Source organism: Orycteropus afer, unplaced genomic scaffold (assembly GCF_000298275.1).
Source record: "Orycteropus afer afer isolate SDZICR_OR568_19922 unplaced genomic scaffold, OryAfe1.0 scaffold00075, whole genome shotgun sequence".
In the NCBI taxonomy this organism is placed as follows: Eukaryota; Metazoa; Chordata; class Mammalia; order Tubulidentata; family Orycteropodidae; genus Orycteropus; species Orycteropus afer.
In genome coordinates, this window is record NW_006921662.1 from 6,240,272 (window position 1) to 6,262,140 (window position 21,869).

At 40.9% G+C, this 21,869-nt stretch overlaps 1 protein-coding gene across 1 annotated transcript in view; it reads left to right on the forward strand.

The window, feature by feature from the left end:
• NR5A2 (nuclear receptor subfamily 5 group A member 2) overlaps window positions 1-21,869 on the forward strand; it is a 207,977-nt gene that overhangs the window by 92,776 nt on the left and 93,332 nt on the right. The window contains exon 6 of the mRNA XM_007941092.2: window positions 15,834-15,953. Coding sequence (XP_007939283.1) covers window positions 15,834-15,953 — 120 coding nt within the window. The remainder of the gene's footprint in view (window positions 1-15,833; window positions 15,954-21,869) is intronic.

The following is a 21,869-nucleotide window of genomic DNA, read 5'->3' on the forward strand; positions in this document are numbered from 1 at the left end:
AAGCCATCAGAAAGACGTGTCCTCAGTACAAATTATCTTGACCTCTCTTACTATTGTCATCAACTTGATGAAAGAAAGCTTTCTACGTATTTATCTTCATAGTTGTTAAAACTCTGTTGACTTTATAATCTACAACGCTCTTTTGAAAGTCCACAGAGAAATTTCCCTCAGGAGTCCCATATTAGGAGAAAATGTTTTACAAGTAACTAGCTTGATTTTATCTCATGTATGCCACAAATTGTGTTAGTAATGGTATGCTGGCTATAAAGAACCAAATTTGTGGTCTATTTTCAACAATTGAACAACCCTATGGAATTTATTTTGGGGACTGATCCTATTCTTGGCTTCAACTTCTTTTCCCTTTATCTCTATTTCCTCATTTATGCCATTATTCATCTTTTTATTACATGTACATGTAATACATGCTTTGTGAATTTTTTTTTTTTAAGGATGGGGTATATGAATGTGTGTGTGTGTGTGTGTGTGGATGTGTTTAATTCTATTTGTTGGTTCCACAAAGTTTAAAATGATTTTAATGCTATATTTACTACCTTGTGCACTAGTTATTTTGCATATAGATAATGTCTTGTTTTCTCAATTCATTTATAAGTCTTTGTGGGTAAGAATTTGGTCTCATATTCATTAAAATCTCTCTTAGTAATACCCAAAACCAATACATGTTGCTTGATTTATTTTTGATTGGGCTTTGTCCATAACATGACGTGATAAATAACTCCTAGGTAAACTATAAGTTGGAATTGCCTCGACAGCAACTAACAACAAGAACAAAGGTTAGCTACTATATTTTCACATATAGCACATCCACATAAACAATACATACATGCATATAACACACACAGCGCACATAGGAAAGTAATGCATAAGAGCTGTTTTGGTCTTCTAGTGTTGCTGTAACAGAAAACTCCACAAATGGATGACTTGAACAAACGGGTTTATTCTCTTACCATTTAGGAGGTTAGAAGTCTGAGTTCAAAGTGCCAGCTCTATGGACTGGGTAAAAGCCCCTTGACCTTGGTTTCAGCTCTGCCTCTTGCTCGTGGCCCTCTGAAGCTGGAGGTTTCTTGTAATTTAGGCAACTGCTGGCTGCTGAGGCTGACAAATCCAGAGTTGCCAAATAAATTGGCACATTCCCAAGATTATCAAACAACACGGCAGGCCACCAGTTCAATTCCAGAGACAGTCTCAAGATTGGCGGGAAACATGGGCAGGCTACATGCAGGGTCCAAGCATGCCCCAAACTACAGAATTTCCTCAAACTTCTTCTTATGTACTGGAAGCAGCCCACATCCCTAAGGCAGCTACTCAGCTGCTCCACTACATTCCACCATGGAGTTGATTACCAGCCACTCTAAACCAGGGCCAGCCAAGTTGACACACAACTTAACTGCCACAAGGGGGTTGCCCAGTTTGCAAAAAAAAAAAAAAAGTATAACACACACATTTTATGCATAAAAATACATATGCCTTTGTACAAGCTATTCTTTTTAAAATCTGTCTTTGACAAAATCTGAGCCTGGCTTAGTTATGAAGTTCATCAACATGCTAATTTTTGTGTTTAATTTGCAAAAGACTGCAACCTCATGAAAAAAATCACTCTTATCATGCTAACTGAATCATCATGTCAAATACAACAGTTAGGGGAAGATTTCTGACCTTGTGTGAGTGACAGGGACCTGATTTTCTTCCTACCTCTTACATATGTGCATGCTCTGACTTTGGAGCAATGGAATGTGATTGAATCCATAAGCCACATGTAAAAATACCTTTGTACTCATTATTTTTTAATGTCTACCTTAATCAAATCATATGAATTATATGTAGTGGTACATGGAAAGTTAAAAACAGAAGGACTACCAGGACTGCTTGAAAAATTCCTATTTGAGCCCTCAAATATGATAAGATTACTGGTAGCTTATAATTAATTGATACTTCAACAAGAAATACCTTTTTGAAATATGGATAAGAGGAAGAATAAGAGCTGGCCAAAAATTGTCCTTTGATTTGAGGATATAGAATTCTGAGAACGTAGCTACAATTCTGTTCTAAAGAAATTGGCTAAATTACCTTATGCTCCCTGGTGATGATTAAAAAGAAAAAAAGACACTCACTGCCATTGAGTCAGTTCCAACTCATAGTGACCTCCACTGGGTTTCCAAGACTATAAATCTTTATGGAAGGAGACTGCCTCATCTTTCTTCAATAGAACGGCTGGTGGGTTTGAACCATCAACCTTTGGGTTAGCAGCCCAATGCCTTAACCACCATACCACCAGATGATATAAGTTTCAATAGTGATATTTAACTATACAGTTTTATTTCCAAATGTCAAAGATATCCCTCACCTGTATAATTAGCTCTCTTTCATATAAATGAAGAAATTTTGACATGGTACCTAACATTAGCATATCTTTGTTATATGAAGTAAACTTGCATTCAACAATCTTTGGAAATAATGCATATCATGCATATGAATATTATGAATAACTGAAATTTAACTCTGGAAGTATTGGACTTCAAAACAAATTTAATTGTTTTTGATGGAAGGCCATGTAATTCAAAACATACAGTTCCCTGACGTCTTAAGCAGAAGATTTGTTTGGCTTTCTTGATGACTCATTACAGAGTGGTTTCCTTAGAACCACTTCCCTCTAGAAGGGATTCCTGAGGTCTAGACCCTCTGATTTCCTATGTTGGGTTCCTCTGGATTGCTGTGTTAAAGAAGTGGAATGCAGAAAGCACACGTCTGCTTTTGTTTCCTGTCTCCTCTTTCTGCTGGCAGTTATCTTGTTCATTTCCCAGTTGCTGCTCTGTTCTTCCACTTTACATCTAATCATGCGGATGTGGCAGGTCTTAGGGGCCCCCTTCTCTGGGATTCAGAACATCACCTGTATGACAGCCACTTACTTCCCACTATTTCCAGTTTATGGTGTTGTTTCCAGTGGGTAAAAATTTGAACAATATGGCCTCTAAAATAGTAAAGGATTATTGTATACAAATTAATCGTATAAGTCCATGAACATCCAAGTTTTGAACCCTTGCTTTAAGAGTTTTACAGAGCCCAAGTCAACAAATGCAGGTTAACCTGTTAAATTTTTTTTTTTTTTTTACAAGAACGTAGAGTCAAAGAAAGATCAGCATGTGATAGAGTTGATCATGGAAGACTTCCTGAAGGAGGCAACTTTTAGAATGTTTTCTCAGGGCATGAGTGGATATATAAGGCAGGGGTAATACTATATGCCTAGTGGGTAGGAGTACAGACTCTTCGAATCTTGACTTTGCCACTTACATTACTTGTGTAACATTGGGCAAATTTACTTAACACTTGTGTGCCTCAGTTTCCTCATTGGTAAAATGGAGATCATAATAGTTACTGCTTTGTTGAGTTGTTATGAAGATCGAATTCATGTATGTAATGCTTTTAGAATAGTATCTGAGATCATCATTTAAGTGTTTCCTAGTAGTAACCAGAAGGCTGGTGGTTCAAACCCACCGGAAGGAAGATGGGGCAATCTACTTCCATAGTGATACTGCCTTGGAAACCCAAGGAGGGGTCACTATGAGTCAGGTCCGACTCGATGGCACATAACAACAACAACAATAGTAATCATAGTAGGCCATGAGCAAGATATGGGCATCATGTAGGTGACAGCTGAAGTACTGGGATGTAATGAGATAAAGTTGATGACATGGGAAAGGACATTCAATGGAAAGGTTCTCCACCTTTTATGTTATATGGCTTGTGTAGAAAATGATAATAGACACACCAGAGCAAACAGAACAAATTGCTTATGGTCAGAAGCAACTGTTCTCTTTTCTGGCCATCCCTGGCCACTTAGGTGGGTGGATCAGTAGGCACACTGATAACCTGTACCAAGTGTACACTGATTAGGGACCTCTGGTTTGCTAAAGAACTTTGAAGGGGAAGACTAGGGAATTTGGAAGAAGTTCATGTCTGTAGGAATAGCACGACAAAAATAAATAATTCCCAAACTGTATGTCTGATGAATTAGAGCAAGAGGGAGAAGCACAATTATGTAGGTTTTAGATTCTAGGGGACTATTGGTTATGATCTAGGTGGATGGAGAAATGAGTGTCGACTGGAGGGGCTGGGGAAAAGAAGGAGCAGATATCATGCAATCCAGTTCCTCTGCCTCCTGCTTCCCTTACCAGAGAGACAATTTAGATTGGAGAAGAGAGAGATCCTCTGTTCTGGCTAGAAGAGAGAGGCGTAAGAATAGCTCAGTTCCTTGGCTAAGTGTTGACTGACAGATCTTTGTATCATGAAACAACAGCAGCCCAATTAGAAAGTACACTGGAGTCACCTCCAATTATCTCAAAGCAGGGAAGAACTCTGGTTATAAATCTATTGGCTATTGCAACAATTGACTGGGGAGTTTTACAGGCTGTTATTTCTCTTGTACAGTATTGTTTTTAGTGCTTGTTTAATCATTGTTAATGTGAAATCATTTTTTCTTGGACTTTGTAGCAGTTTATTATAGAGGCTACAGATAATCATCAGTGTTCCTTATAAAAACAGTCAAGGATTAAAGCAGTTGTGCATCTAGTTGCCCAGAGCAGGCTCTCATTAAGATTTGCTAAGCTGATTTTGATCTGTTTTGGTTTTGATTTTTTCCCTCTTTTTCTGAATATACCTCTATGCATGTTGTCATTGTCACAAAAAGAAGTATAGAGAAATGCAAGCTCACTTCTAAGGAATTATTTTTTCCTTCTTGAAATAAAGAAAAAAATGAAGTAATAGCTGGACTTTATTTGTAGTGATTCTGAAAACTCTTCAAATCTTTTTTTTTTTTTTTTTTTTAATACTTTGTTCCAAGAGTTTTTCTAGCAGGAGCCACTGGGGGGGGGGGGGGATTAAGTGATTCTACAATTTAAAGGCCTGCTTCAGATGTATTGTTCTCTGAGAAGCTTCCCTAACCCCCAGGCATTCTCCTCCAAGAAATGGAACAAAGTGCTCCTGAGGCTTCTTGTGCACACTGTTCAGCTAATCTCGCCTGGGATGATAATAACAAATTTACACTTTGTCTCCTATCACTGGAGTGAGATTCTTGAGGGCAAGGGTTGTGTCTTAGTTACCCAAAGTTTCTAACACAAGGACTGGCACACAAAACCTCTCAGTAGATGCATATTGATCAAATTTATATCCTACAACATTTGAAAACAGTAATAGCAATGGGGTATTATTCAGTCATAAAGAGAAATGAAGTTCTGACACATCCTACAATGTGGACGGACCTTGAAAAAGTTATACTGAGTGAAAGAAGTCAGTCATTAAAGGTCACATATTGTATGATTTCACTTACACGGAAAATCCAGAATAGACAAATGCATAGAGACGGAATTTTATCAGTGATTACCAGGTGCGGATAGGAGGGAGGAAAGCAAGTTATTGCATAAGGGACTGTAACCTAGTGACATCGGAAGTCACCTAACTTCAGCAGAGGGATGGGAATCATCTCTGGTCTAACACTGATCTCTGTGAGGTGGAAGTTAGACATACCTCCTCTCTCGAAACTTTTTATTAATTCTGATACCAGCCATCCCTCCCACAGCACACTCTACTTCTCTGCTGGGTTTGATAATTCATTGCAATGGCCACACAGAATTCACAGACCATACTTACAGTTATGTGGTTTATTAGGGAAGTAATAGACTACAATTTGGGATCAGGATCAACTTGGAAGTAACAAAACACAAAACAAGAGACAGAATACCATTCTCTAATCAAGAGAGCTTCCAACAAAGACAGCTCTCAGCTTTTTCTCAGCTGGCTTGAAGACAGGCCTGGCTTTCAGATCTACTGCCACTGTGGGCCCTGCTCAGGCCTGGCCCCTGAGCAAGTGGTACAGCTCTTTTGGCTCCACTGACAAATGTCTAGATACACCTCACTCCTCCAGCAAGCCTCATGACTGAAGTTGCTCAGTTCTCTTCCTCCATGGGTCAGCAAGCCTACTACAGCCACCTTGCTTTGTAGGCTGGGAAGCCCACTGTACCTGTCTCATGCTAGTCCCCTGCTTCCCACTGCTTGTACTCCTGCTGCTTGTCCTGTTATGCTTGTCTTGTGCTATCTCTAGTGTCGCAGCTCTCTCATTCCCCCTGGGTCTAAAAGGACCTCAGCACAAGAACTCCAAAGGACATACTCTACTCCAGGTTCTTCTGGATGGTAGTGAGGTACCTACAACCTCTGTGGGATTGGTCCTTTTAGAAACCTACTCCTCCCACCTGATTGCTAACCAGAAGGCTGGTGGTTCAAACCCACCAGCCACTTCTCTGAAGGAAGATGGGGCAAGCTACTTCCGTAGTGATACTGCCTCGGAAACCCAAGGAGGGGTTGCTATGAGTCGGGTCCGACTGGACGGCACATAACAACAAACAACAAAACTCCTCCCACCAAGACCACAAAGGGACCAATCCCCTTTGTAGGCCACAGTCACCTAATCTGCATAGTAATTGACCAATCCCTGCAAAGGTTTTATGCGATTTATTTGCATAATAAATAATCCAATGCCTTTGCTAATCATCTTGACAAAACTACAAATGAAGGGCCAGAAAGGCCATAAATAAAGAAAAATCTTTTGCTACTGCAGGGACCATGAATTTCTGTTAAGGTGATGAAAAACTTGAAAACAGATAGTGGTGATGGTTGCACAACATCATGAACATAATATCACTGATTTGTACATATAAAAATCATTGAAATGGCAACTATTTTGCTATATATATTTTGCCACAATAAAATAATGACAATAAGCTGAACATAAAATTACAGTTTTATTACCTTACTCAAACAAAACTTAATGAACAGAATTGAGAAATGGGTTTGTGTACACTTTCAACTAGCAGTCCATTTCAGTAAAATGTTTTCTTAAAAATGTCTTTTTTAAAGCTTAAGCACAGTTAGTGATTCATGATGTCAATTTTAGAATGCCTTTGCAAGAGAAGTGAAGTAACAGTTCAGTTGCTGGAATGTTAAATGGTAAAGGGAGGTGACACAACAAATAGGTTTTGATAATGTAAATGTGGGCTTGAGAAAGGTCTACACATTTTTCTTCTTTTCATTGTTTATCAAATTCACTGTTCTTCTGAGAAAGCACAAGTTTCTAATCATTAACATACTGGGCTGTGGGAAGTTGTGCTTTATACAATATGAGGCTTGTATTACTTTATACTCTCATATAATATCAGTATAAATAGTTTCCCTGATGAGTAACTAACATTTCTGAGATAAGTCCCTCCTTTTATCACAGCTGATAACACAGGATTATATGAGTCGGTATTGCCAACCAGTGAGGGGTTCAATATATAATGAAACTATACCCCATTAGTATCTCACCTAAGGAGTACTGGTGGCACAGTAGTTCAGTACTCAGCTGCTAACCAAAGGGTCAGTGGTTTGAACCCACCAGCCACTCTGCAGGGGAAAGATGTGGCAGTTGGCATCTGTAAAAATTACAGCTTTGGAAACCCTATGGGACAGTTCAACTCTGTTCTATATGGTGCCTATGAGTCAGAATCAACATGATAGCACACAAAAACAACAGTCCCCCACCTGGCTCCTGAAGTATCACCCTAAATTATTTCACTGACAGCATGAACACCTGGAGAATTTCCTCAAAGTATGTAGATTTTTTTTCAAAAAAAACTCTCTAGAATGGCACTATAGATTTTTTATAGACACAACCCCTGCCTCTCTTCCCAGTCTCCACATAAGATGGCTAGGTAACTTTTAAGGACCCTCCAGAACTGGCGGTCCAAGATTCCAACATGGCCAGCCAAACAGACTAGTCAAAAACTTCAGAAAGGACCTCTTCCCTCACTTTTTGCCTCCAGGAAAAATCAGCTCATAACTTCGGAGTCTGTTGTAGTGATGCGATGGGGAGAGGCAGGCTCCAGTCCACCCCACAGAGGCCTCAATGTATAAGAGATGAATTTACAGAGCTCTTGTCAGTATTTATGTAGGACACAGGAGAGGAAGTACAGACTTCCCAATCATGTTAGACCTTAAAAACAGGTCATTGTTAACATCCTGAAAAAGAAAACATGCATGTCTACCTTAGAAAAATTCTGTTCATCCATTTAAAATTATTTCTCAAGTATCTACTATGTATGGACCCCTAGAGGTGCCAAGGTTAAGCACATGGACTGCAAACTGAAGGACTGGTGGTGAGAACCTACGCAGAGGCTCTGCAGTGGAAAGACCTGGTAATCTGTTCCCATAAAGGTTACAGCCTAGAAAACCCTATTGGGCAGTTCTACTCAATCACATGGGGCTGTGGATCGACTCGACAGCACCCAACAATAACAACATTTGCTACATTGAGAGACAGTTCATGTAATGGAGGCAGGGGTGGATTACTCAATAAACAAGGTAAGCACAGGCTTACTTATGCTTACTTATTAGTCTGTAGTGAACAATTTCACATGGGTTTCACCACATCTGTGGTGAAAAATACGTGAAACAATTCAACTACAGATTAGAAAGTAAGCACAAGTAAGCTTGTGCTTACCTTGCTTACCGGGTACTCTGTCAGAGATGATAAATTTGAAAAGAGGTTTTGATTCTTTAGGAAGGTGCTGTGGGGTTGGGAGAAAGACAGATGCCAGCCAAACCTAGAAGCAGAATCTTTGATGTGGTGAAAAACATGAAATTGTTTACTACAGATTAGTAAGTAAGCACAAATAAGCCTGTGCTTACCTTGCTTATTGTATAACCCAATGCTAATATGGAAAATAAAGAAATGGCATGTTGGTGTGGAAAATCTCCTTGGGGGATGTTAAAACAAGGAATCAATTGCTCAGGAAACCAAAACCGCAAAACCAAACCCACTGCCATCTCGTCGATTTTGACTCATAGTGACCTTCATAGAATTTCCAAAGCTTTAAATCTTTACAGAGGTAGATTGCCTCATATTCTTTCCATGGAACAGCTGGAAGGTTTGAACCTCTGACCTTCTGGTTAGCAGCCAAATACCTTACACACTGTGCCACCAGAGCTCGTTAATTGCTCTAAATCAAAACCAAATTCACTGCTGTGGACTCGGTCCCAACTCATAATGACCCCTCCTTGGATTTCCAAGGCGGTATTTCCACAGAAGTAGATTGCCCAACCTTCCTTCTGAGGAGTGGCTTGTGGGTTTGAACTGCCGGCCTTCTGGTTAGCAATCAAATACCTTAGGCACTACACCACCAGAGCTCCTTTAATTGCTCTGGAGGGGTGTTAAATTCACAGTCAGTCAAGAAACCTTTACCAAGAACCTGTGGGGCGCATATGGAAAGGGCCTGATGCAAACTGGGAGAGTGCTTGTTTACTGCCATGTAAAATTATCATTCATTCCACAAACGCTGAATGCTTATACTGTGGGCTACGTACCAGGGATCCACAGGTGAAAGGCAGGGAATGGAGAAGTGAAGATAATTCAGTCATTTGTTCTTTCATTTCACAGGTATTTATTAAGCAAATAAATGTGGTAGGTGCTGTGGAAGATGCTCTTAAAGATGCTATCCCTGCCCTCAAGGAGGGCAGGCAGGTAAAGAAACAACTACAATACTTTGTTTATATAGCAAACAAAACAAAACAAAACTCACTGCCATCAAGTTGAATCTGACTCATAGAGACCCCTCCTTGGGTTTCCGAGGCGTATCACTATGAAAATAGATGGCCTAATCTTCATTCTGAGGAGTGAGTGGTGGGTTTGAACCACCAACCTTCTGATTAGCAGTCAAATGCCTTAAGTACTACACCACCAGAGCTCTTTTGTTAATATATTGTGTTGTTGTTATGTGCCGTCCAGTCGGACCTGACTTATAGCGACCCCTCCTTGGGTTTCTGAGGCAGTATCGCTATGGAAATAGATTGCCCCATCTTCCTTCCGAGGAGTGGCTGGTGGGTTTGAACCGCCAGCCTTCTGGTTAGCAGTCAAGTGCCTTAGGCACTACGCTCTGTTAGATGCAAAAGAAGTGATGACATGAATTTCATAGAATAGAAGACAAAAATTGAGGTGTTAAATGGAAGGAAATAGACATACATGCTCATTTTCGCCTACTTCTGCACGGTAAAGAAACAGAGAAACCAGAAAATATGAAGATCTTAAAAGTTATTGCCTATTTATTGCCTCTGGACATGCAGGAGGTGCCAGGTCAGCATCTTCTGACCTCCTCTAACTTCACTGGGGTGAGACAGAATCAGCAGCAGCCCAAGGCTTATTCCTATGAGGCCATACATTCTGCCACCCTCCAGCCTTTTTACCAGTTCTGAAACCAACTGTCCCTCCTACAGCACTCTTTACTTCTCTTGAAACCAACTGTCCCTCCTACAGCACTCTTTACTTCTCTGCTGGGTTTAATAATTTGTTGCAAGGGCCACACAAACTCACAGACAATACTCATGGTTATAGGGTTTGTTAGGGAAGTAACAGGCTACAACTCAGGTTCAGGAACACACTTAGCATACAATTCTTCGATCAGGATAGTCTCCCCTCTGCTATGCCCTCAAGCATGTCTCTCATGACCTCTTGTCCTGGCCTCTGTCGTGCTCAGGCAAGTGTGCTACAAAGCTCTTTTAGCTCTGTCAGTAGGTACACCTACATGTACCCCACTCTGCCAGCAAGTTTCCTGCCCAAAGGCACTCACCTTTCTCTCTCTGTGGGTCAGGTAATCCTGCTGTTCTGTCTCGTGCCGCTTTGTTCCACTGCTGCTCTCAGCCAGGTGTCTCCACCAAGGAGATGCAGTGTAGGGATCTTGGGTCTAAGGACGTGCTCCACTCCACCTCCTCCACTTCATCTCCAGCTCTTCTCTCTTAATGGCCATGAGCTCCCCTCTTCTGCCTCTAGGAGGGCTCATGTTAAGCCTGGCAGAGTGACAAAACCAACCAATCCTCACATTAGAGTTCCATATTGTTGTTGTTGTTAAGTGCCATTGAATCGGCTTCCACTCATAGCAACCCTATGTACAACAGAATGAAACACTACGTGGTCCTGTGCCAGCCTCACAAGTCTTGCTATACCTGAGCCCATCATTGCAGCCACTGTGTCAATCCATCTCATTGAGGGCCTTTCCCTTCTTCTTTGACCATCCACTTCACCAAGCATGACATCCTTCTTCAGGGAATGACCCCTTCTTATAACATGACCAAAGTAGGTGAGATGAAGTCTGGGCATTCTCCCTTCCAAGGAGCCTTCCAGCTGTACTTTTTCCAGGAAAGATTTGTTCATTCTTTTGGCAGTCCATGGTACTTTCAGTATTCTTCACCAAGAGCACAACTCAAAAGCATCAACTCTTCTTTTACAACGTATTTAAATGGTCCCACCCAGTAATCTGGTGGGAGTCACAAAGACCATGGCTAGAAAAACCATACCAAGTAATTCACTGCACCATAGGTAAGTGGGGCTAGAAAACATCTGAGGTAGGGCTAGAAAACATCTACCCCATTAGTAAGAAACTTTTGGGGGATGCATAGAAGCAGAACCCCTGTTTCTTCCTTGGCAGTCTCTCTCAATCACACAGAGACATACATAGGCAGGAAAAAGTTCTGCAGATCATGTTCTTCATTCTTTTTCTAAACATGTTATAAAAATATATCCTCGTTTGGGAATGTGTCCTCAATATCCTTAAAGAAAATAAGGGTAGGAAAACTCATCTCCTTGTTTATATTTTTAATATGCCTTAAACTCACTGCCACTGTACTGATTCTGACTCATAGTGACCATATAGGACAGAGAAAAACTTCCCTATAGGGATTCTAAGTCTATAAATCTTTGCAGAAGCAGACTGCCTCAACTTTCTCTCATAGATCAGCTAGTGGGTCCCAACCACCAATATTTCAGTTAGCAGCTAAGATCCCATCTATCTCTGCCATATTACGTATGAAAGACAGGGGAACTCCACATGCAAATGAAGAGGAAGAGCTTCTTCCTGAGATTCTTCTAGAAAATATGTTTTTCTTTATTTCCCCCAGCTTTTCCTCCTTTTCCACATGTCCAGCAGATGACGTCTTAGCTATTCAACTTTTCCACCTGCAGAATGGGAATAATAAATTTCTCTTAAGCTGGAGTCCTGCCAGAGTCCATAAATATTCTTCTGGGAGTCTATATCCCCCTACCCATCTTAAAATTATATGCAGCATTGATATGTATGGTAATTGCTTCTTGAGAGACAATCTAAACATACAGTATTTTGGGCTTCCATTAAAAAAAAAGCTAAATAAATAACTACAACTTCACATCATAGAAAAAAATTCACAGTGGAACCAAGTTTCCTTCATAGACTGATACATTTGTAATAAGGTATTGATAACGTGTTTGGTGGATGGAAATGTAACACAATCCAGAAGAGCAGAGTATGTTTTGTTTTGAAATCATCCAAGCATTGGGACCAGGTTTGCTGGTCCAATAGAGCCTGGTGGAACTGCTGAGACTACAGCCCAAGCTGCCCTTCAGGTCTGGAATTGAACCCATACCTGTTGTTTCCAGCCAAACAAAAGACAGGCATATGAGTTGAACATTTACTTCAAGTAGATACTCTCCTTGGAGAGAACAATCATGGGAGAAAGAAGGGCTGCTTATGCACAGGGAGACAGCTCAGGAGGCAGGAGTCCATGGAAGGATGGACACAGGGAAGAGGTAACTATGGGGAGGAAGTGGGAGGGGAGCTGTTGCATTGTGGTAAACTGTGGTCAATGTCATGAGACAAAGTGTATGTGAACTGCGTATGGAAAGTGAAATTGGTCTGTAAATTTTCACCCAAATCACAATTAAAAAAAAAAAAAAAAAAAAAATCACCCAAGCATCTGATGAGACATTCCTGAGATCTGCTCAGGGTACAATGACATGTATGCTCCTAGGATGTTTAACCATGGCTCCTTCTGTCAGCTAAGTACACTGCTGCCCGTGGCATGACTTAGGATATCACACAACACTCTAAAATTTTCCTCCAGAGGAAGGTGAACGTCTACTCTTACCTAAACCCAATAGCATTAAGGTGAGTAATTCTCCTGCACGACAGCAGTGTTTATAAAGGCAGGGGCTGCACTTAACTGGTTCACCATTATATCCCAAGGTCTGACACGTATGCCCACCAAGTAATGTTGTTTTTGTTATATGTCGTCGAGTCGGCCCCGACTCATAGCGACCCCTCCTTGGGTTTCCGAGGCAGTATCACTACGGAAGTAGGATCACCCAACCTTCCTTCTGAGGAGTGGCTTGGTGGGTTTGAACCACCAGCCTTCTGGTTAGCAGTCAAGTGCCTTAGGCACTATGCTACCAAGTAATAAGCTCTCAAATTACCTATTTACTTAATGAATGAAATTCTGTTGGTCAGAACAAAAGATTTGTTAATTGAAGTATTTCTGAAGGAGATGTACCTGGGGATGCCTTTCCCTGGTCACACAGCCTGATTGTAGCCTTGATCTCTGCAGCTGCTTTTTTCCTTCCAAAGGGTTTATAAGGTCTTCCAGTTGGAAGCCTTCTAGTACCTCTTGTTTGTTGTTGCGTCTTCATTCGTGTTTTGTATTATACCTTACAAAGGGCTTTCTATCTTCCCAACAAGACCTATGTTGCATATTTTAGTTGAGAAAATAAGACTGATAGAATTACATGCTGTGGTAATTTAGTTTGTGTGTAAATTTGGCTGGCCCTGGTTGAGTGGCTGGGCAGCCGGATGTAGTATTCCCCATGATGAGACTGGTAATCAACTTCATGGTGGAATCTACTGTGAGCAGCTGAGTAGCTACCTTAGGGATGTGTTCTGCTTCCTGTATATAAGGAGAAGCCTTGGGGAATGGTCTCTAGTTTATGAGATGCTTGAACCCTGCATGTAGCCACGTTACTGTTCAGCAGCCTGCCATGCTCTACCAACCTTGGGACTTTCAATGGACTTGAATTTATAGCCTGCCACATGGCTTGGTAACATCAGGAGTGTGCCATTTTATTTGTAAACCTTGGGCTTGTTAGCCTTAGCAGCTAGTAGCTGCCTGAGTGATGAGATGGGCCAAGAGCAAGAAGCACAGCTGAAGCCCAAGGTTGAGGGGCTTTCACCCAGCCCCTAGAGCCTGGCACTTTGAACTTGGACTTCTAGCATCCCAAACTGTAAGAGAATAAACTCCTGTTTGTTCAAACCATCCCATTTATGGTATATTCTTGTCAGAGCAGCACTAGATAACCAGAACACATGCCTTGGCCAAGTTCTCACAGCTAAAAAGTGAAGTAGATGTGCCTTATATTCTTAACTCTAGGTTCAAGTCTTTCTTGACACAGTTACTATGGCTGAGACAGTTACTATGGCTGGGACACATGGAAATAAAGCCTCAAGCTCTTTTCATTACCAATGTATCAATGGCAAAGGAGCTCTGGTGGTGTAGTGAGTAAGGCATCTGACTGCTAACCAGAAGGTCAGTGGTTCAAACCCACCAGCTGCTCTGCAGGAGGATGAGGCAGTCTACTTCTGTAAAGATGTACAGCCTTGGAAAAACAATGGGGGTTGCTAAGAGTCAGATTTGACCCAATGGCAGTGGGTGGGTATTAATGGCAACTTCTAAGAGGAGATACTTCTTTACATAGAATCATCCAACCATCCAAAGTCTCATCAAATGGCATCTTAAACATTAATTTGTTAAAGTGAGTTAAATTAATTTGGTTTGGAGAATTCTAGTACTTCTTGAAATAATTTGGAGATTGCCTAGCGCCTAAGAGAAAATGGGAACCCTTTAGGCATACCACTTAACCTCTGAACCCCATTGTCTCATCTATAAGTTGGAAATAATTGTTCTAGTTCTGCTAACCACAAAGGCATGTTCTGTGAATCAAATATAAAATAATACGCAAACTTTCTTAAACTATTAAACACCATACGAATGTCAGGTGTTATTTTTAGAAATGCATAGTATATGCACAGACATGACCACCATATTTGGCTACACCAAGGTTTTTGCCTGGTTTACATTACAAATCAAAGAGTAAATGTTTATAGGTAGCTATAGAAATGAATCTATATATTCCCTATATTTGGACCATGGGTATGTGGAGTATACATGAGATTGATGTGTTTTTTGCTATTGAAGAACAAAGCCTTTTAGAGGACAAGATGGTGAACTGCATAAGATTCACACTATGACACAACACTTTTCATTTTAATCCTCACAGCTACCCTGTGATGAAGTCACCATTCCAGGCTCATTTTTCTGATAAGGAAACTGGAGCTTAGAGAATTGGTAGGAAAATGGTCCAAATCATAAAGCAAATGCAAGCTAGCATCAAGACGGTATTTACTGATTGTTCAGTCTAGTGTAGTTTAGACTTTGAATTAACACTGGTGACAAACAGTGCCCGTGTGCCTGTATCTCGGAAAGTCATTTGGGCTGTCATTCTAATCTTCTTTTATGTAAATTTTCTCAGCTTGGTGGCTTGCTAATATCTACTTACAATTTGTGTTCACTGTATTAACCTCTAGATACATAAACACAGGCTGTTTGTGGTCTTCTGAGGACAGTCAGAGGCACCCACATCGCCCACAAGCAAACTCTAATAGCCCTATTAATGTTAGATAGACCAATCTAATGGAGTGCCTTTTCCTAGCAGCTCATTGATTATAAGTACTTACCTTAAGTATTTATATGTGGCCTGAAAAGTACGTGTCCAAATGAAAATAATGATTTTCAGGAGTAGTGATGTAAAGACTGAGCATCAGGGCTTCGGTGGCCATTGGTGGAGACTTCCTTGCTTACGATTAGTTCTTTTAGGTAGAAAATTATACAAAAACAAAAAGTCAGTGAGTAACAGTGTCATTTTTCTGTTTCTTTTACAGGTTGATGACCAAATGAAGCTGCTTCAGAACTGCTGGAGTGAGCTCTTAATTCTTGACCACATTTACCGGCAAGTGGTCCATGGAAAGGAAGGATCAATCTTCCTGGTTACTGGGCAACAAGTGAGTGTTGGAGTGGAGACAAGGGGAAAAAAAAGAAAGCGTCTTTTTATTAAGCATGCTCAGAATGGCAGGAATTTAACTAGGTCAGAAGCACTCTTGTGCTTTGAAAAGGAGAGATTGGCTGCAAATAATTTAGAAAAGATGAGTTGGTACACTCTGTTCCTGCTCTGATGATTAGAGTTAAACTTGTAAAAGCAAACATAATCACAAGCATTCTGCTGCCTCCAGTCCACTGGGATTGAAAGTTCTGCTTTGAAGGGTCAGAACAATTGCTAAATCAAAATCAGTGATTGTTATTATTATGGGCCATTGAATCCATTCCAATTCATAGGGACCACATGAGACAGAGTAGAACTAGCCCATAGGGTTTCCTAGGCTGTAACCTTTACAGGGACAGATTAACAGGGCTTGTCTCCTGTGGAGCCACTTGGTGGGTTTGAACCACCAACCTTTTAGTTAGCAGCTGAGCGATTAACCATTGTGCCACTGAAATGCATTGCCATTAAATAGATTCTTATGTATAGCAACCCTGTAGGACAAAGTAGAACTGCCCCCATAGAGTTTCCAAGGCTGAAATATTTATGGACGCAAACTGCCACAGCTTTCTCCCATGGAGTGGCAGGGAGATTCGAACTGCCAACCTTTCAGTTAGCAGCCAAGCGCTTTAACCACTGTGCTCCTTAAATCAGTAATTAGTACCTGGAACTTCTGCATTAACCTATTACACTTCTTCGTTAGCTATTCAAAATAAAAACTTTATAAACTATGGAATCATTACTATTTTGAATTGGTGGAAGACAGTGACTCAAATATCACACATAATCAAAATATTTGGCACAAAGGCAAGTGAGAAGGGGCAGCAGTTTTTGTTTTCAAGAGCCAATCACATTCAAAAGAAAGAAAAAATTACTCTTTAATCTTATTCCTTTCTAAATAGATATCCATTCATTAAACAAATATTTTATCAAACATTCTACTTTGTGCCAGCCACTATTCTGGGACTTGGGCATATATTAGTGAACAAAAGAGAAAAAAAGATTCTTGTCCTCATGGAAATTACTTTCTAGCAGTGGGGTGCCTATCATAAACAATAATCCTAATAAACAAATGGACTTAATGGCAACTAACAACAACATATTAGAGAAATCACTGGGTGGGGCAAAGAGTTAAAACACTACTAACCAACTCTGGTAGCATAGTGCCTAAGGCACTTGACTGCTAACCAGAAGGCTGGTGGTTCAAACTCACCAGCCACTCCTTGGAAGGAAGGTTGGGCAATTTACTTCCATAGTGATACTGCCTTGGAAACCCAAGGAGGGGTCACTATGAGTTGAGTCCGACTCAACAGCACATAACAACAACAACAACAACCAAAAGCTTGGTGGTTTGAATCCACCCAGAGACACCTTGGGAGAAAGGGCTGGTGATCTACTTCTGAAAAGATTGCACCCATTGAACAGCCTACGGAGCACATTTCTACTCTACCATAGATGGCAACATCATGCTTTGGAGTCAACCCGGCAGCAACTGGTTTGGTATTTTTAGAATACATTAGAGGTCAAAGTGCTATTGAATAATAGAAAAAGAAAGAAAAAGGAACCTGGTAAAACGGAACCACATTTATATATGGATGAGTGTTACAGTGTGACCCATGGATTGCAGTGTTAAATAGGAATGGTCTGGGCTGAACTTATTGAGAAGGTGACATTTGAGCAAAGACCTACAGGAAGTGAGAAGAGACCTGGGGCAAGAGCAAGACAACTTAAGACTTAACTAAGTCTGACTTTACAGGATCTTGGCATATCCCTCCAGTTCCTTAATCTACATTCTACTATGAATGTGTTATTACAATAAATGCATGAAACATAGTGATACCTTTAGTGCATTGGGTCGTGCCTATTCAGGGCACCACCACATTGTTCAGCAATGGTGACTTCAGTACTCAGGCACCGTGATCTTTTACGTCCAGCCATAAATGTTTATGTGCTGTGAAACCACAGCAGCGCATATTTGAAAATGAAAGGCTGTCTCCATACCATTTGCTGTACTATTAATAAATCACATTCTCTCAATCAAATTAAAGGCAAGCACTATTTCAGAGCTTTTGCAAATTGGATCAATCCAACCATTTCCATCACTAACTGGCCCCTACTTTCCGTACCCATTTTGGGAAAAGATTTCTGGATGAAAACATGTAGCCTCAATAGGCCTAACTTCCCATCTTTTCAGATATTTGTTTAACATTTTCATTCTGTGACCCAAGGCTTTGAAGGAAATGTACCCATTTCCAGAGTTTAATCATTGGGCATGCTTGCTCCCCCCACACCCCACCCCCAACTTGAAACTGCATTAGAAGAACAAGACAGCCCACAAATTAATTTGATTTCATTTCCTTCTGAGTTTCTGAAATGAAATGGGTTTGTGCTGTTCTTTCTCAAAGCACTTCCATTCCTGCTCTTTAGAAATACTCCTTATTTCACGTTTCATTTTCCCTTAAGTGCTGCCCCTGGGCAAAGGTAATTACCATTTAAAAAGTAGAGAAAGTGCATTTCTGGATTCCCTGATCTTCAAAACCAAGAACAGTCAAGGAATAGGTGGAATAATAGTCTGCCTAAGGCACTTGACTGCTAACCAGAAGGCTGGCGGTTCAAACCCACTAGCCACTCCTCGGAAGGAAGGTTGGGCAATCCTACTTCCGTAGTGATACTGCCTCGGAAACCCAAGGAGGGGTCGCTATGAGTCGGGGCCGACTCGATGGCAAACAACAACAACAACAACATTGTCAATTACTGCAACTTGGTGTTTTGCCATCACACTTGAATGAGGGACATCCTGGTGGAAAGCCAGTTTCACCCCCACACATTTCCATAGCCTGGGTTCTTCTAAGGTCCTCCCATCTTAAAATTGAGCCACATTTTGTCAGACTCCCTAACCTTTTTCTATCTAAAAATAAGTGAATCGCCTAACTGAACAATTACAATTGGATATTCTTATTTAGGGAAATTATGGAAGACATGTTGTTGTTGTTATGTGCTATCAAGTCAGACCCAACTCATAGCAACACCTCCTTCTGAGGCAGTATCACTACAGAAGTAGATTGCCCCATCTTCCTTCCGAGGAGTGGCTGGTGGGTTTGAACCGCCAGCCTTCTGGTTAGCAGTCAAGTGCCTTACCCACAATACTACACATAAGTTGGGTGAAAACATTTTTAACTGATCTCTGGGCTTCCTGCCTTTCTAACAGAGGAGAAATATTTTGATACAGTGTCTTTTATATCCTCCCCAGCACTTACTAGAATGTTGAATATCTTAGGCACATGATAAATATTAGCTGATTGCACTAAAGGAGAACTGTTGTGTCTCTTAACCTGATTGTTTAGCTAAATAAAACAAGTTAACTAAAACTCAACCCATTGCCATTGAGTCAATTCTGACTCATAGTGACCCTACAGAAGACAACAGAACTGCCCCATAGGATTTCCAAAGCTGTAATCTTTATGGTGGAGCTCTGATGAGTCAATGTTGCACTCATCAGTGGTTCAAACCCACCAGCCACTCTGTAGAAGAAAGATGAGGCAGTCTGCTTCCATAAAGAGTTACAGCCTTGGAAACCCTATGGGGCAGTTCTACTCTAACCTATAGGATCATTATGAATTGGAATCCAACTTGATGGTGGTGGGTTTTTTTTGTTTGTTTGTTTGGAATCCTTATGGAAGCAGACTGCCACATCTTTCTGCCACAGAATGACTGGTGGGCTCAAACCACTGACTTTTCAGTTAATAGCCAAGCATTTAACCACTATGTCACCAGGGGTCCTAACTAAGATTCAAATGCTGATTGAGTGTCCTTCCAGATCCCACATATCATCCACACCCTCTTACTGTTATGAGATTCCAATAATAGTCTTAAGATAATAAATCTCTCTCTTTCTCTCTCTCTCTTTTTTTTTTTTTTTTTTTAAACCACTGTAAACATATACTACTTTCTATCCTATAGCCCAGGAAGATATACTGAAAATTTTAAGTATAATTTTCTTAGAATGGAATATACCTCTCTGACTGCAAGGAAGAGGAAACCTGTATTTTTGTTATTATTATTATTAAAAAAAAAAAAAAAAAACCTACAGCCCTCAACAGCAATAACAAAATAGAGAAATAAAAATTATTTGCTGGACAACAATTTTAAAAAGATTCTGAAAACAGCGAGAAAGGGGAAATAGCAAGTTAGGAGTAAAACAATATTTTGGAGAGAAGAATTATTTTAAAAAGGAAATACATCCCTTGGAGCAATAGACCAAGGGGCATCAGAGGGGCAACATTCACATTGAAGTAATACAGGAGAGACAGGAGTGCATAACTATGAGGGCCACAGGGGCAGGGTTACTGGGCAGAGAGGGGAGGGGACTGGGTTAGGGTTGGGCATGATAAATGGGAAGTGAAACTAAATGTACATGTAATGTTGAATGTAAAACAAACTCTTAAAATAAAAAATCCTCCCCACCCCCCAAAAAGGAAAAGATGGAAGTAAGTGAAGAAAACAAAACGAAAAACAGCATCCTCTTTGTTATGTTTACAGTCTAATACAAAACAACCTATAAACCCCAAACTAAACTAACGCGGTCGAGTTGGATCCCACTCATAGCAACCTCTCCTTGGGTTTCTGAGGCATTATCACTATGGAAGTAGATTGCCCAACCTTCCTTCTAAGGAGTGGCTGGTGGATTTGAACCTCCAGCCTTCTGGTTAACAGTCAAATGCCTTAGGCACTATGCCACCAGAGCTCCCCTTTGAAGACTAAGGTGCCCCACCCACTCACCCCCCCAAAAAAACACAAACTCACTACCATAGAGTCGGATCCGACTCATAACGACCCCTCCTTGGGTTTCCAAGGTGATTTCACTGTGAAAGTATATTGCCCAATCTTCCTTCTGAGGAGTGGCTGGTGAATTTGAACTGCCAGACTTCTGGTTAGCAGTCAAATGCCTTAAGCACTAGGCTACCAGAGCTCCCATGGGAAGAGTATATTTCACTACTAGGACAGACTGCTTGCTCTATTGGGGTGAAATGTTATAGGTGGGGTCTGTGTGTGTGTGTGTGCATGTGGAATACACACATGCAATCTAAGAAAATGAATTTATAGTTCAAATGGCCTGGGTTTGTGCCCCTACTCCAAAACTTGTGTTAGCTGCCATTTAATTCGACCCCTGACTCTTGGCAACCACATGGACAACTGAACAAAACACTGCCCAGTCCTGCATCATCCTCATTATCAATTATAAATCAAACTGTTGAGATCCACAGGATTTTCGTTGGCTGATTTTTGGAAGTAGGTCACCAATCCTTTCTTCCTAGTCCATCTTAGTCTGGAAGCTCCACTGAACCTATTCAGCATCATAACAACACCCAAGTCTCCACTGATGGATTATGGTGGCTGCACATGAGGTACATTTGCCAGGAGTCAAGCTCCAGTCTCCTGCAGGAAAGGCAAGAATTCTCCCACTGAACCACCCATGCCCTCACTCCAAAACTTATCATCTTGAGCAAGTCTCTTTACCGCAAGCTCAGTGTCCCTGCCTGTCTAGTGGGAGACTATAATGTTTCTACCTCAGAAAATTGAGGTAAGAATTAATAGCAATTAGGTCTGTAAAGTGCTAACATGAAAATTAAGTCACCAAAACTAAGCTGACATTTAAGGAGTGTTTACACAAGAAGCCCTGGTGGCAGTGGTTAAACATTTGGTCAGTGGTTCGAACTCACAACTACTCCATGGGAAAAAGATGTGTTGATCTGCTTCTATAAAGATGACAGCTTTGGAAGCCCTATGGTGGGCCGTTCCGCTCTGTCCTGTAGGGTCACTGTGTGTTGGAATCAAGTCAATGGCAACAAATTTTTGCTATACACATAGTAAGTGATATAAA